The sequence below is a fragment of the Dasypus novemcinctus genome, chromosome 25 (assembly GCF_030445035.2).
Source record: "Dasypus novemcinctus isolate mDasNov1 chromosome 25, mDasNov1.1.hap2, whole genome shotgun sequence".
Classification (NCBI taxonomy): Eukaryota; Metazoa; Chordata; class Mammalia; order Cingulata; family Dasypodidae; genus Dasypus; species Dasypus novemcinctus.
Window position 1 is genome coordinate 23,071,960 of NC_080697.1, and position 16,739 is coordinate 23,088,698.

At 39.3% G+C, this 16,739-nt stretch overlaps 1 protein-coding gene and 1 pseudogene across 5 annotated transcripts in view; both read left to right on the top strand.

Annotated features, from left to right (window-relative positions):
* CCDC25 (coiled-coil domain containing 25) overlaps positions 1-6,564 on the top strand; it is a 58,600-nt gene extending 52,036 nt beyond the window's left edge. For 3 of the 5 annotated variants that reach the window (XM_071211927.1, XM_058287805.2, XM_058287807.2), the window contains one exon: positions 5,089-6,564. Coding sequence is in view for 2 of the 5 variants with exons in the window: in XM_058287805.2 (XP_058143788.1) it covers positions 5,089-5,118 (30 nt within the window). In the remaining 3 variants the exon portion in view is untranslated. The remainder of the gene's footprint in view (positions 1-5,088) is intronic. The other 2 variants (XM_071211928.1, XM_071211929.1) reach the window with 1 other exon arrangement.
* Positions 6,565-10,417: 3,853 nt separating this feature from the next.
* Positions 10,418-16,739, top strand: part of LOC131275973 (histone H2A type 1-H-like) — a 69,948-nt pseudogene continuing 63,626 nt past the window's right edge.

The window sequence follows — 16,739 nt, forward strand, 5'->3', positions numbered from 1 at the left end:
GTAGTTGTTTAAATTTAAATTAATTAAAATGAGATTAAAAATTCAAGTTTTTAGCTAATATGGCCAGGGACTACAGTATTGGATAGTAACAGTACAGACACAGAACATTTCCATCACCACAGAAAGTACTGTTGAACAGTGTTGTTTTAGATGCTTGGAAATAATTAACAGAATATAAGGTCCAATAAAAGCCATCTAGTTACACCCCATATTTAGTTCATGAATTGGAATTAAGATCATTTTAGTTCTTGTTTATATCATTTTAAATGATATAATCATTCTAAAAATAATTCAAAGCAACTTCCTTCATCCAATCTCTGTGAAGAACTAAATTTATGAGACTCCTTCATGAATCAGAGAAGTATCTTTGTATTTTTTTCTTGAAACATTCCAGAGTAACCTCATATAATTAGTACCTTGAATATAAAGTTTAGAGACTTGAGTGCTAATTTCAAATCTAAATTATCATTTACTAATTGGCTAAGCCTAATAACGTTATTTAACCTTTCATCAATAAAATGATGACATATTATACAGGCTGTTCTAAGATTTAGACAAGGGCATATATGTTAACTGTGAACGTGAGTAGTCATTACTCCTTGTCTATATGTATAGTCACTAGTTGCTGTTTTCTCAACTTGTAGATATCAAAAGATGAAATGTATTTCACCCTTTTTGATAGCTAAGATTTCTTGAAACTGTTAGAAGCATTTAACAGTTAAACAGTAGTCTTTAGTATACCCAAAATTTAATATTTCTATTGTAGATATTTGTTGCTTATTGAAACTTTCTGCTGTTTAGAGGTGATTTTCTACCACAAATCTGGTATTCATATTATGTTATGACCATAGGCATCTTCATTTGCATCATTATGGATTTAAAAGTTTAGAAGTGAGATGTGAATTTGGCTCAACTGATAGAGCATCCACCTACCATATGGGATGTCCAAGGTTCAAACCTAGGGCCTCCTGACCTGTGTGGTGAGTTGGCCCACGCACAGTTCTGATGCGTGCATGGAGTGCCCTGCTACACAGGGGCGTCCCCTGCATAGGAGAGCCCAGTGCACAAGGAGTGTGCCCCGTAAGGAGAGCTGCCCCATGTGAAAAAGTGCAGCCTGCCCAGGAGTGGTGCTGCACACACAGAGAGCTGACACAGCAAGATGATGCAACAAAAGGAGACACAGATTCCCAGTGCTGCTGACAAGAATGCAAGCTGACACAGAAGAACACACAGTGAATGGACACAGAGAACAAATAATGGGGGGGGGGGAATAAAAAATAAATCTTTAAAAAAAAAAAAAGTTTGGATATTATGGAGTTGTGTATATATATATATATATATATATACATAGAAACAACTTCTGATTAGCATAGGAGTTAAAAGCACCAGGATTCTGAAATGGAATTTGTAGAACAAAAGAATACTAAACCGTCTTTCCTTCCTCTGATTCTTACTACCCTTCTTCCTGTGCTCCACATTTTAATCAAGTTCAAGTTTCCAAGGAAGTTTTGCACTGGGTGTTTTTATTCCTTTCAGTGGAAGGACTATTATAGCTTTATCTGTACTTCAAAAGAATAGGCTTTAATTCTTTCTTGTAATCATCTTCTGTTAAAGGGATATAGACATTTTTATGATCCAATTGGGCAGTGTGGTCAGTTGATTTTTTTTTTTTGGAGGTACTGGGGTCAGGGATTGAACCTGGGACCTCGTATGTGAAAAGCCAGCACTCAATCACTGAACCACATCATCTCCCCTAACTTGCTTTTTTTGTTGTTTGTTTGGTTTGTTTGTTTTTTTCTTTTTTTCAGGAGGCACCAGAACCAAACCTGGGACCTCCAGTGTGGGAGGCAGATTCTCAAACACTTGAGCCATATCTGCTCTCACTTGATTTTTTTATCCCCCACCCCACAGTTTTTTGCATGTTGTCTGCTCTCTCTGTCCATTCACTGTGCATTCTTCTGTGTCTACATTTATTTTTATTTATCCTCCCGCCCCTTGTGGCTTATTTAGCTGTCTGCTCTCTGTGCCTGTTCAATGTGCACTCTTCTGCGTTTTTGCTTATCTCCCTTTTTAGTTGCATCACTTTGCTGAGTAGGCTCTCCATGGCACTTGCAGGCCAGGCAGCTCTCCGAGGCGTGTGGGCAAGCCTGCCTTCACAAGGAGGCCACAGAACATGAACCCAGTGCCTCCCATATGGTAGACAAGAGCCCAGCTGATTGAGCCACAGCTGCTTCCCTTTCACTTGATTTTTAATTAAGCTTATGCAGATTAGTTAGGAAGAATATTTATCTTTCACTCTGAAGTTTTAATTTTAAATTTTTGGTCTCCTATTTAGAGTAATTCTCTTCAATCTATAATTTCTTTCTAACCCTTCTAAATTTCGTATCAAAACTGTACACAGTTACTTTTGACATCCTTTATTTATCACTTTATAAGTGGGTGACAAGAAGCCTATTATATTGAAAAGCATCCTCTTAAAGTGAAAAAAAAACTAAAATATAAAAATTGTTCAGTTAAAGTCTTCTGAGTCTCAGATGTGTATTGAAAAGTTACTGTAATCCCACAACATAGGGCCCCAAACATGTGGGAACTCTGCATATCTCACTCACAACCTGTATGGGAAATAATGCAATTTTCATTATTACCAACCAGAATTATTTTATTGAATGTTTAGGCTTCAGTGTTCGAGATCTAAAGCTGACCTTCAAAGATATATAATGATGCTTTCAAACATTGCTAATGCTATTGTTTCCATTTAGGGCAGTCTAGGGCAGCCACTGTCCTTGTGTCTGAATATAATACAAACATTGGTCTGTTTTTGTTTAATTATCTAAGGCATTTTTACTGTGGCCTCAGGTAATTGCTAATTCAAGGGAGACAGAATCACTAAACGAAATAAAACCTTACTTGAGCAAGACCATTATTGTCCACCTGTATCTCATATTTCCACAGCTTTTTAAAAAAGTTTTTAAATTTATTTTTTTTAAGATTTATTTATTTCTCTCCCTTTCCCTGCCTCCCCCCCCATTGTCTGCTGTGTCTGTTCACTGTGTATTCTTCATCCGCTTGTATTCTCATCGGGTGGCACTAAGGATCTGTGTCTCTTTTTGTTGCATCATCTTGCTGTGTCAGCTCTTCGTATATGTGGCACCACTCCTGGATGGGCTGCGGTTTCACGTGGGGTGGCTCTCCTTGCACGGGGTGCACCCTTACACGGGGGCGTCCCTGCATGGGTCAGCACTCCTTGCCCATTAGCAGCACTGTGTGTGAGCCAACTCACCACACATGAGCCAAGAGGCCCTGGGTATTGAACCCTTTGACTTCTATATGGTAGGCGGATGCTGTATCTGTTGGGCCACATTTGCTTCCCGTAGCTTTTTAAATAAGAACTGATAAGGAGAAAACATATATACCTATAAGCTATCTCTAATAACTCCTTTGGTATTGAGCAATGGGAAAGAGATATCAAATGACATATTCAGCTTGTGACTTTTTAAAGCAAATGTACCAAAACCACACTATTAATCAATTGTTGACATTCAGAGTAGTTTTCTTAGTGTGTGTAATACTAATAGCTCAATAGGCAGTCTGGACCTTTATGCTTGGTTTACAGGGCTTGTTTTATACAAGCCACCCAATAAAATCAGACCCTTTATGACATTTACTGTCATGTAAGGCTTTTATAAAAAACTTGGTAAGCTGTCTAACTTGTTAACTAATCTATATTTGGTTTCCTAATGACTTTTCCTGTGGTGGGAAAAAAAAGAAAAGAAACGGAAACCATCTTCAGAGTCACAGATCTTAAGCAACCTTGAGGCTCAAAATAATGGAATTTAGATAGTTCAAAAAGAAAAATGCCAAAATAATTTTATGTAGTGGCAGCATTGTTGACAAAAGAGTATTGAGGGGAAGCAGATGTGGCTCAAGCGATTGGGCTTCCATCTACCATATGGGAGGACCTGGGTTTGATCCCTGGGGCCTCCTGGTAAAGGCGAGCCCATTAGTTGAGCCAGGCCCACCCCATATGCAACACAGCAAGGTGATGATGCAGTAGAAAAGAGACACAGGAAAGAGTCAGGGTGAGACACAACAGAAATCAGGAATTGGGGTGGTGCAAGAGACAGGGAACCTCTCTCTTGCATTGGAGGTCCTCGGGGATCGAATCCCAGTGAAGCCTAGAGGAGAAAACAAGAAGAGAAGACAAAAAGAAACAGACACAGAAGATCACACAGCAAAACGGGGCGGGGGGAGGCGGAAAGGAGAGGGGAAAAAAAAAGTATTGAGGCACTACTTGTTTGATTATATATTATGGAAATTATTGAAGAAACAGTCACATTTTTTTTTTAAGATTTATTTATTTCTCTCTCTCCTCTCCCCCCCCACCTCACCCTACCCCACCCCGGTTGTCTGTTCTCTGTGTCTGTTTGCTGCATCTTCTTTGTCCTCTTCTGTTGTTGTCAGCGGCACGGGAATCTGTGTTTCTTTTTGCTGCGTCATCTTGTGTCAGCTCTCCATGTATGCGGCACCTTTCCTGGGCAGGCTGCACTTTCTTTGGCGCTGGATGGCTCTCCTTATGGGGCACGCTCCTTGCGTGTGGGGCTCCCCTATGCGGGGGACACCCCTGCGTGGCACGGCACTCCTTGCGCACATCAGCACTGCGCGTGGGCCAGCTCCACATGGGTCAAGGAGGCCCGGGGTTTGAACCACAGACTTCCCATGTGGTAGACAGACTCCCTAACCACTGGGCCAAGTCCACCGCCAACAGTCACATTTTATTACAGTCACATAATGTTTCAGTCTTTTACTAAGTCATTTGGGCCTTCATAACTTAAAATATTTGGTCACTTGTTATGTTATTAGGCCGTGCCGTGTAGTGACACTTTAAAGAATATGGTTGGTAATTCGGCTATCCAAAACAACTAACAGTTTAAGATGGAGAAGAAGTGATGAGTGAATTATTTCATTTTTTACTTCTTTAACATTGAATGAAATTAGGGTGGCTTGTTAGTTGAGACTAATTGAAAATTTTAAACATTGAGTTATTTATTTTCAAGACTTTAATTGTTTCACTGTTTTTGTTTCTTACAGGACGGCAATGATTCAGACGAATTCATGTGAATGGTGAAAAGGACCTTTTAAAGACATGAATTTAAGGGACACTTGTAGATGTTTGATTTCAGCTGTGTTCTAAATTACAAAAAAAACGACCAACCAAAATTCTATCTTAATTCTACACAAATATTAATTTTGGAGATTTTCTTTTTAAAGTCACATTTTTGGCTGACAGAAAATGATCTTATATATTATAGTTGGACGTGAAGGTAGCATACAACTTGAGGAAGGTAAAAATATTTTTACCAGAACATCTCTTGGTACCTCATGAAAGTTGGCTGCCTTTGTTCTTGATTGAAATAGGCTTTAGAAAGAACCAGCTCTGAAAAGTATTTCTGTTATTGTGATCTTTCTCTGAAAGCAGATGTCTTGAAAAGCTTTTCATATTCTTAAAATTTCTTCTGTCTTAAGAAGGATGTTTTGGTGGGCAATGTATATGCCACCTCCCTGCATACACCTGATTTCCTGGTTAGAAAAAAAGCATCTGGTTTTGAAGATGATGATATTTTCAGAAGGTTACTGGCTTCAATATTCATGTACCATTGTGTTGTCTTAGCCCATTAGCAGAGTGATCCTCCGGCCATCAGCTTGTCCTAGCTCCTGCAGGATCCTTGCTTTCTCTGAGTAAGGGCCTCCATTTTAGTTCTATCACAGTTAAAGAAATAATCCCTTGGGCCTTACGAGAGGTTTTACCTGAGCACCAAGCCACATACATTACAAACTTCAGGCTCTGGAGTCATATCTCAGCACTGAGGCAGGGAAATAGGAAAGACGGTGCTCTGTGAATCATTTTGGAAAGTAGGTTACCTGATTTTTGTCTTAGTATACACCATGAAACAAAAGTTTCCTTTACAATGATGATTTTAGAAAGAATTTAGCATTTTGCCAGACAAATTTATTTACTTACCTTGAAATAAGATTTATTTTGAGTTGAATCCTGAGGGCTCAGATTTCTCAATTGTAGACTCAATGATTTGAGATGTAATATTATTAATGATTTGAACCACCAGCTGTCCAGTGTGATTCTGAAAAGAAGATAGAGTTTTTCTTGCAGAGTGTAAGGCAGCCCCTCTACAAAGAGATAAAACAGTGAAGGAGAAAGAGAACAAAGCTTGCAGGACAAGAGGGTCACAAATTCATATTTAACCACACCCAGAGCTCCCCATATACCTTTCTTACATTGAGTATATTCTAATACAACAAAAATCTCCCACAGAAAATACTCTACTTGTAACAGCACTTTGATACTGTGGATAAAACCAAAAGACTATAGCGTTTCAATATATCCAAGTTGGTCTGTAGGGTTGAACTGGAAAATTACCTTAAGGGATTTTGAAGGGAGTATCGAAGATGACTCTAGAGATTAGTGACTGTGTGTGTGTGTCTATTGATATTCAGCTTGGAGTTCTTCAATTTAAAAAATTATAATAAAGTATCAATTTTTATTTTGAAGGACATTGCTGTATGAATTTTTAGAATTTGTTGTGAAACTCATTCCCAAGCTAGTTTTGAGGATGATCTCAAAGTGAACTCATTTATTATAAATCAGGCAGGTTCTGAAGGGTTATCATCTTCCTCAATGATAAATGTTTCTCTTCCTCAGATACCTACTGGGTCAAAGGGATGACCTTTCCCATATATACACTGTGTTAGTATGAATAAGTAGTTGTATTTTTTTCAATCCCATGTCCCTCCAGCCTGGTTACTATAAGCACTTCTTTAATTTGCTGCAGTCACCTAAAATGGGGTAAAGCCTTTAACTACACTTATTTCTGAGGATTCCTCTGTACCCCACATTATAAACCTCTAGCTATTCCTGTTGAGGAATGCATCTATTTTTATAGTAGTATGAGAGAATCCTTGGGTCCACAATTAGATATTCTGTAATTCTCAGCTTAACTGGTTTAAAATATTAAAGCCTGTCTTCTCGATGCTCCTAGTTTAATTCCTAGTTCTCTAAACTTTTCAGGTGTTCTGTGCTGGTTTCTCCTTACCTTTGCCTGTGTTCTCCATTGGTCCCTGGGAAATAAGGACCTTTTCTTTTGAAGGCATAGGTTCAGTGCTGACAAGTCATAACTGTTGTTACTAAAGTCATCTTGTTTCTATTGGCATGTTTCCTGAATTTTGTATAGGAGAATTCCAAATCATTATTTCATGAGTTGTGACCTCAGTCAAATTGGAATATCCTGGTTTTGGGGTTTTGTGTTTTTTTTTTTTCTTTTATTGATTTCTCTATGTGGATCTGAGTTACCTTTCTAATTCTGTCCCCAGACTATTGGATCTGCATGAAGGTGAGGTTTTCTGGTCCACATTACCATCTAATTTACTACACAAATCTGTTGTTATATTCCTTAAAGATTTAGAATTCACATTTTTTATCTACCTTCATTGGTCTAGGCTTACCATCTTTGGGCAAAAGAGGTTTATCACAGACCTTGTACTAGAACAAAAAAAAGGAAAACAAAGTTTTGTCCTTTATTTGTTGGGTGGTTTACCAAGATATTGAAAGTGTTAATTTTAGCAGAATAGGGTTTTGTTGAATTCCTTTATTATCGTTTTGTTTTGTTATATTATTTCCAGCTCACTCTTGATGATTAGATTTCCGTAAGCCTTTTTTTTTTTTTAAGTACCTGGACCAGGATTTTCCTTGCCTGAGATTTTTTTTTGTTGTTTTTTTTTTCATTTGTTTGCTTGTTGTGTTTTTGTTTTCTTTTGGGTTTTTTTGTTTTGTTAGGAGGCATTAGAAACTGAACCCGGGACCTCTCATGTGGGAAGCAGGTGCTCAACTGCTTGAGCCACATCTGCTCCTCAGCTTTTTTTTTTTTTAACTGTTAGATTTACAGAAAAATCATACAGAAAATTAAGAATTCCCACACATAATTGATACTTTGCATTAGTGTGTATAATTGTTAAAATGGATGAAACGATATTATATTATTAACCTGCAGTACATAGTTTACATTAGGGTTCACTGATTGTGCTTTACAGTCCTTTAGGGTTTTTTAAAATGTTATTCTAGTAACATATACAACCTAAAATTGCCTCCCCCTTTTTAAGATTTATTTATTTCTATTCCCTCCCCCCCCCCCCCCCCGCATTTTCTGCTCTATTGTGTCCATTCGCTGTGTTTTCTGTGTCTGCTTGCATTCTCTGCAGCACCAGGAATCTGTGTCTCTTTGTTGTGTCATCTTGCTGCATCAGCTCTCCATGTGTGCAGTGCCACTCCTGGGCAGGCTGCACTTTTTTTGCACAAGGCAGCGGGGTGCACTCCTTGCTCATGGAATTTCCCTATGCGGAGGATACCCCTGCATGACATGGCACTCCTTGCATGCAGCAGCAGTGCACTTGGGCCAGCTCACCACACGGACCAGGAGACCCTGGGTTCGAACCCTGGACCTCCCATATGGTATGCGGATGCTCTATCAGTTGAGCCACATCTGCTTCCCAAAATTTCCCCTTTTAACCGTATCTAAATATATCTCAGTGCTGTTAATTACATTCACAATGTTCTGCTACCATCACCACCATCCATTACCAAAACTATTCCAATATCCCAAATAGGAATTTTACCAATTAAGCATTAGCTTCCCGTTCCCTACCCCTATCCTGGCTCAGGTAACCTGTGTTCTAATTTCAGATTCTATGAATTTGCTTACTCTTAACTATTTCATATCAGTGAGCTTATACAATATTTGTCCTTTTGTGTCTGCCTTATTTCACTCAACATGATTTCTTCAAAGTTGATCCACGTCATCCCATGTATCAGAACTTCATTCTTTTCTATGGCTGATTAATATTCCATATACCATATTTTATTTATTCATGTGCTAATGGACATTTGGGTTATCACCTTTTGGCTCTTCTGAATAATGCTGCTATGAACACTGGTGTACATGAATCCTTTCAATTTTTTGAGTATAGGCCTAGAAGTGGGATTGTCAGATGAGCTTAAACAGTGGTAATTTATTTTTATTATTTTTTAAAGATTTATTTTATTTATTTCTTTCCCCTTCCCCTCCTCCCCAGTTGTCTGCTTTCTGTGTCCATTCACTGTGTGTTCTTCTGTGACCACTTCTATCCTTATCAGTGGCACTGGGAATCTGTGTTTCCTTTTTTTTTTTTTTTTTTTCCATCTTGTGTCAGCTCTCCATGTGTGCGGTGCCATTCTTGGGCAGGCTGCACTTTCTTTTGCACTGGGCAGCTCTCCTTACAGGGCGCACTCCTTGCGTGTGGGGCCCCCCTACGCGGGGGACACCCTTGTTTGGCACGGCACTCTTTGTGTGCATCAGCATTGCGCATGGGCCAGCTCCACACAGGTCAAGGAGGCCTGGAGTTTGAACTGCGGACCTCCCATGTGTAGGTGGACACCCTATCCATTGGACCAAGTCTGCTTCCCTCCTTTGTGTATCTTTTGATGAAATGTTATTTAATTCCTTTTTTTTTTTTACATGGAGCGACTCTCCTTCCAGGGTGCCCCACACGGGTCAAGGAGGCCCGGGGTTTGAACCACAGACCTCCCATGTGGTAGACGGACGCCCTAACCACTGGGCCAAGTCTGCTTCCCTTATTCAAGTCTTTTGCCCATTTTTAAATTGGGTTTTTGTCTTTTTGCTGTTGAGTTGTAGGATTTTTTAATATATTCCGGATATTGAGCCCTTACCAAATATATGGTTTCCCCAAATATTTTTAAATTTTGATTTATCTGTGTTTTTCTTTTGTTGCTTGTGTTTTTGGTGAAGTCTTAAGAAACCATTGCCTAACACAAGGTCCTGAAGTTGCTATTCTATGTTTTCTTTTAGCAGTTTTGTAATTGTTATATTTAGGTGTTTGATGCATTTTGAATTAATTTATGTATGTGATGTGAAGTAGGGATCCCCCTTCATTCTTTTACATATGGAGGTTCAGTTTACCCAGCACCATTTGTTGAAGAGACTTCATTACCTATTGAGTGGACTTGGCACCCTGGTCAAAAATCAGTTTTTGAAGGTTTATTTCAGAACTCTCAATTTGATTCCATTGGTCTATATATCTGTCCTTGTACCAATACCATGCTGTCTTGATGACTGTAGCTTTGTAATAAGTTTTAAAATCTGGAAGTGTGAATCCTCTAATTTTGTTCTTTTTCAGGATGGTTTTGGCTATTTGGGTTCTGTATTAGTCAGCCAACAGGGGTGCGCATACAATGTACCAGAACTCTGTTGGCTTTTATAAAGTGTATTTATTTGGAGTAGAAGCTTACAATTACCAGGTCATAAAGCATAAGTTACTTCCCTCATTAAAGTCTGTTACCACATGTTGGGGCAAGATGGCTGCCGACATCTACAAGGGTTCAGCCGTCCTCTTCCTCTTAAGGCTTCTTCCAATCTCAGCTGTAGACTGGGGTAAGTCTGGCCTTTCTCCTAGGTATTGTTTCTCTCCAGGCTCAGCTGCTCTGTTCTCTCCACAAGGTCAGCTGTAGACTGTTAGGTTCTCTCTCTCCCTGGGGTCTCTGCTATGTCTATGGAGCTGTCTTTATTCCTCTTTGTTCTTTGTGTTTATTTCCTGGGACTCCAGCATCAAAACTCCCAACTCTCTCCTCTGCTGAGGTGTGTTCTCTGTACATCCAAGAGGGTGGGGACTCAATGTCCTACTGATGTGGCCAAATGAAAGCCTAATTTTAGTTTAATCAAGTAAAGTGAAACCTCTGAATTTAATACAATCTAATATGCCCAGAGAAACAGACCAATTTACAAACATGATCCAGTACCTACTTTGGGAATTCTATAGGTCCCCTTACTCCTCCATATAAATTTGATGATTGGCTATTCCATTTCTGCAAAGAAAGCTATTGGAATTTTGAATGAGATTGTATTGAATCTGCTTTGAATAGAATTGATATCTTCACAATATTTAGTCTTTAATCCATGAACATGGAATGTCCTTCCATTTATTTAGGTTTTCTTTTATTTTAGCACTCTTGTAGTTTTCCATGTATAATTCCTTGACATCTTTGTTTAAATTTTTTCTAGATATTCCAGTAGCTATTGTAAATGGAATTTTTTTCTTGATTTCCTCTTTAGATTGTTCATTACTAATGTATAAAAACGTTATTTTTTTTTTTCCGTTTTAAAAACAATTTACTGAAGTATATCATTCAAACACGAACATACACAAACAAGTCTACAGTAAAAGTTGTGAACTCACAAACCAGACAGGCATAACATCCTACAGGGCTCCCATATATCACTCAACCACCAATACCTTGCATTGTTATGAAACATTTGTAAAAAACTATGAAATTTTTACATATTTAATTTTGTACGTTAATCTTATACCCCTACTCCTTTGCTGAATTCATACCTTGGTACTTGTAGTTAATTGATTCCAGGAGGTCCGCTGAGTACCAAAAATGATGAGTGCCAAACAAATTTTTTCCCTTAAAGAATAATATAAATAAATTTAATGCATTCCCAAACCAGAGACAATGTATATTTTTAAGGCAATATGTAAAAAGATAGGGTTGTATATCATTACTTTACATGAAAAATAAACCTAAAAATTAATACTTAAATAAAAACCTCACTTTACCTGTAGTAAGAAGAGTCCATGGCCTAATGGGATGGTGGGAGCAGAGTGGTAAAGAGGAGAGGTTACATGGACTGTGGCTTGGACGGAGAGCCCCCTCAAATAGAACATCGGGCACTTGCACTTAAGGTGTTCTTTCTCTTTTCTGCCTTTTTTCAACTGGCACCACAGTCTCTGACACACTTTTTGTCACCTTCACTAAAAACTTATCCAATGAGGACTGCTTTCATCTTTTCAGAATTCCTCCAAAGTGTGAAATTGTTTAGTCATTCAATAAATTCACATTTCTGCTTGTCAGAACTTTGTCCAGATGGTACTTCTCCACAAAGTTTTGAACATATGCCCATTTTGCGCACATTTCTTTTATCAAAGAACTGGGGACATCCTCCCATATCTACTCCTCACCTGAAAAAAATCTCTTCAGCCACCTCTTGTTGCTGCTGCTTCTGTAGTTCCTGCAACTCCTCAGTGCTGAGCTCTTTTCTGATGTAGGTTCTACTTGGCATTTTTTTCCAAAGATTGGCATGCAACACTTTTGCTCTTTCAGATATCATGACTTCCGATATGCTGTCGCCTGCTGCTTCTCGTTTACCCAAATGGATAACAGGTTTTCAGCTTCCTCTAGTGTTTGGGAATGCTGCTTTGTCACTGCTTTGACTCCTTTCACAAACAGCAGCCTTTTTTATCACTTCTTTCTTCTTAATGATGGTGGAGACTGTTGTTCTAGGCATACTGTATTCCCTAGCAAGATCAGTAATGCGAATACTGCTCTCATATTTACCTATTTTTTTTTTTGCTCAAAGGTAGTGCAAACTAACTTTCTTTTCTGCTCAGCACTATCAGTGCTCATTTTCTTAGGACCCAGGATGAGGGGGAAAAAATGCAAAAATACACAAAATGACCACAAAATCTAAGACCACAGTGGGATGTGCACAAGGCAAGAGCCTACCACACAACTAAGGCATGACCCTTTGTTTTGGCTGGAAAGGGTAGCGAGTCGTAAAGCAACCAACACCAACAAGTTTTGGTTTGCACACCAAGTACCAAACTAACGATGAGTACTGTGACAAAATTTTCACATCAAAATGCATTGAGTACCAAATTTGGCAAGTTTCAAAGCAGTTGAATACCAAGGTATGACTGTATAGGCAAATAGGGAGAAGGAAGTCCTTGTACTACATGTGATAATACCTTTCAAGCACTATTTGCTCTTAGTGGGTCAGGAGTAGCAGAACAAGTTAGGGCAAAGGGACAGTTGCTCAAGAATTTCAGGAAGAGGTTTGAAGAACATCTAGACTTAAAGGGCCTTGGTGTTTGAGAACTAGAATTTGGAGTTTATAACCTGACCCCACCCCCTAAATTTCTAAGTGTCTGCCTGAGAGTTTGACCAAGATGAGGCTGCAAATGTGAAGACTTCCTGGAATGCTATTGATAAATGTAGTGACTCTGACCTACTTTTCTGTTTATAAATACCCCTTTAGTGCTAGAGCTTACTTTCATTATTACTCAGAATTACTCAGGGAATATTGGGGTTGGAAAAGCCAGACAAACACATGCTAGTTCTTATCCAGACTATAAAAGCATACTTGAATTCTTGCATGTTTGAAGATGTTTGGGTTATTATTTCTCTCTAGATAGGGAAACCTTTTGGTTTAGATGCCCTAGCTGCTAGAATTCGGGATATATTTTTTAGTTAATTAATCTATATGGAGATCCATGTATGTACACTAGGTAGACTCTGTTGTACACTGAAAATACAAATATCTCTCTAAAGCCATGCATTAACCATGGTTTATCATTAGAATATACATACCTCTATTTTGCTATCTTATATTGATTGCTTCGCTTTGCTTTGCTTATTTTCTGGTTGTATTAATTATCGAAGGAACTGCAAGCTTTCCACCTTAGTAGGGTTATGACTAAATCTGCACCATAGCCAGATTAAACAATAAAAACAGGTCTCTGCTATTGGCAGGCTCTGATTGGCATGGACTTGGCATTTTCTGCATTTGTTAACAAAGGAATGAAAGCCAAGGGAAATTAATGCTCACTTTGTAGAAATCCCATGTAGCTTTTGTTAGTTTTCAGACCTGGTGAGTGGGTGTCAATATTTAAAGCAGAAGAAAAACCAGAATTTTCCGAAGTTAGTATTGTTTTTCACTTCACGTCAACCTCATCCTGCAAGTGCTGTAGTAAAAATATAAAACTTATGGCTTGACATTTCACATCCTGCCTAGATGAGGCCCTACTTGCCTGGGCTCTTGCTGGTGTTTTGGTTTCTGCCTCGGCAGTTTGTCTTGCATTAGAGAAGGCCAACATTTGCTTATGATTTCAGGAGAGAACTGAGATTTTTCAGTATTACAGGCTGATCTGTCAGTCTTGAACCTTTTTGGCCTTTGGTTAAAATACAGTCAAATTACAAACCAAAAAAGGAAAAGAGAAAATATTATTAGAGGTACTGTGGAGTTGTTCTCTTTCAGCCAGTCCACACTTTTCAGAATTATCTTCAGTTGTGAAACTGTAGCTTCATTATATTACATCCCTTCAAAATTGAAGTTTTTATGTAATGTACTCGGCATCAATGGGGCAAATATATTTCCAAACTAGAATTGCTTTCAGGAGAGTCTGTGGAAAAGGATGACAGATCTAAAATAGACAGCTTTAATTAAGTCACCAAAAAAAGCTTTTCTAGGGACTGATTAGGAAACATTTCCTGTTTTAAACACGCAGGAAGGAGACTCATATTCCTGCCTCCCACCCCAAGGTGCTTGCCCTCCCCGCTTTTATTTGCCAGGATGGAAAGTATCATGCTGTCACATTTACAATGAGTTATTTATCAGAGCTAGAAAACACAGCAAAACCTTGGTGAACAGAACAGAATACATCAATTGCCTGGATTTTCCTCCCTCTTCATTTTCAAGGTGTTAATAATATGGTGGTATACAGGATATCTGTATTTTATGCATGATTTTTTCTGTAAACCTACAATTCCGCAATAAATGCATTACCCAGAAAAATTTAAAAAATGAGACAACCATTGAGAACGAGGCTCAAATATCAGAAATTGAAAAGGGTAAAAGAGACACATGACTTCTCGTTTCAGCTACCTGAATCCTCCTTCAGGCCCTCTGTTAACTCCACTGGTGGAGTGCCCATCCCACTATCTTCTGGGAAAAAAAGATCAGGGGTAATTAAAAATTTTTTTTTCATTTATATAAATAGGTACACATAATTCAGAATTCAAAAGGTTAGGGTATACTTCTTGGGACAACCATTGTTACCAGATTTTATTAAAGGCAGAAGCTCTTGATCTGGACTCATTTCACCTCTGAGATTCTGCCTACTTCTTGGCCTAGACAAATTCGTAGCTCAGCAAAAGAGGACGGAGAAAGGGGCTTCTCTATGCCTTTACTTACCGAGTCATTTAATTCAAGGGGGAAAAAAAATCCCTCAGGCTTCCCAGACATCTTATCTGGCCTCTGAAGCTTAGGGATGGGTAATGAACTCAGTAATGGGGAGGGATAAGAGGACACCTCTGCTTGGACTACTGGCTAAAAAGGTGGATTGTCTCTCAGTAAACTATGTTCCAATTTAAATCTCAATTCTGAAGCATGAACCAAGGAAAGTTAGGAAGAAAGAAAGTCAGCTCAGTAAGTGCTGGGGAATGGAAAAGTGGTGGGAGGTTGGAGTGGGAACCAGGACTGATCTCAGGCAAACTTAAGATGCCAGTGTCCCAAATCGTTTGAGTCTCTCCCCCAACCCCAACCTGCTACCTCAATTAACCCAAGGCCTTTTTGCTTCTTTTTATGCCATTAGAAAAGGCAGAAAAAGATCAAGTGTGGGGTAAGGATTGATGCACTCTTTCTGTTCTAAGGGGTATGGACTTTAGGATGTAGTGCTACTGCTTTTCTATGCATCTTGTCCTATCTGGGCCTCCATTTGTCCATTTGAAGTTGAGGAATAGGAATCAAGCAGGGATTGTAGATTCCAGTGCCTACAGGGTCAGGTGAGTAACAGAAATGAGAAAGGTGACACGGGGTAGGTAAGTGTATATGCACATATTGTGTGAGTAGTCAGGCCCACAGTGAACAGGAAAGCACAAAGCTCTCCTAAAGGGGGTAGCTGCTACCCAGTTCTGGCTAAGTGTTATAAAAGTTTTATAAGAAGCCAATATAACTCATTCATTGAAGGGGCTGGACTTTATGACAGGAAAAAGGAAGTGGCTTTTCCCCTTCCCTTCAACAATACTCTGATTCCATTTTAAACTTGTAACTCCCTTTTCAGTGTCAAAAATTCCAGTCCAGTTATTTTTTTAAACATTATTTGGTTTTTTAAATATTTTTTCTTCCTCTCCCCCTCCCCTGCCCTGCTGTTTTGCTGTCTGCCCACTTGCTGTTTGATCTTTTGTATCTCTCTCTCTCTTTGTCTTCTCATCTTTTTCCTCTAGGATTCACTGGAATTGGATCCCAGGGACATCTGATGTCGACATATGTTCTCTGTCAATTGTACCACCTCAGTTCCTAGTCTCTGTTGTGCTTCACTGTGGCTTTCGCCTTCATCTCTCTTTTGTTGCATCATCATCTTGCTGCACGACTCACTTGCATGGGCACTGACTCACCATACCGGCACTCAAGTGGGCAGTCAGCCCACCACGCAGCCACTTGTGTGGACACTTGGCTCACTGTGCAGGCTCTGTTCACCACACAGGCACTTGGCTTGCCATGCAGGCACTTGCATGGGCACTTCGCTCACCACGTGGGTACTCGGCTTGCCACACCTGCATTCGGCTCACTATGCAGGCACTGGCTTACCATACAGGCAAACTTTCTCTTCTTTTTCTCCAGGAGGCCCCAGGGATTGAACCCGGGTCCTCCCATATGGTAGGCGGAGGCCTTATCACTTGAGCCTGCAGTCCAGTTTAAATTGGAGTGTGAGTGTCACATATAAATCAAAATTTCAAACCACTTTCTAGTTGGTGACTGATTCTTCACTGTACTACTTCTGGAATTGGGGCAGAGGCTAGAGGAGGTTGGTTTAAGGAGGGTTAGCTGCTTGATCCTCCA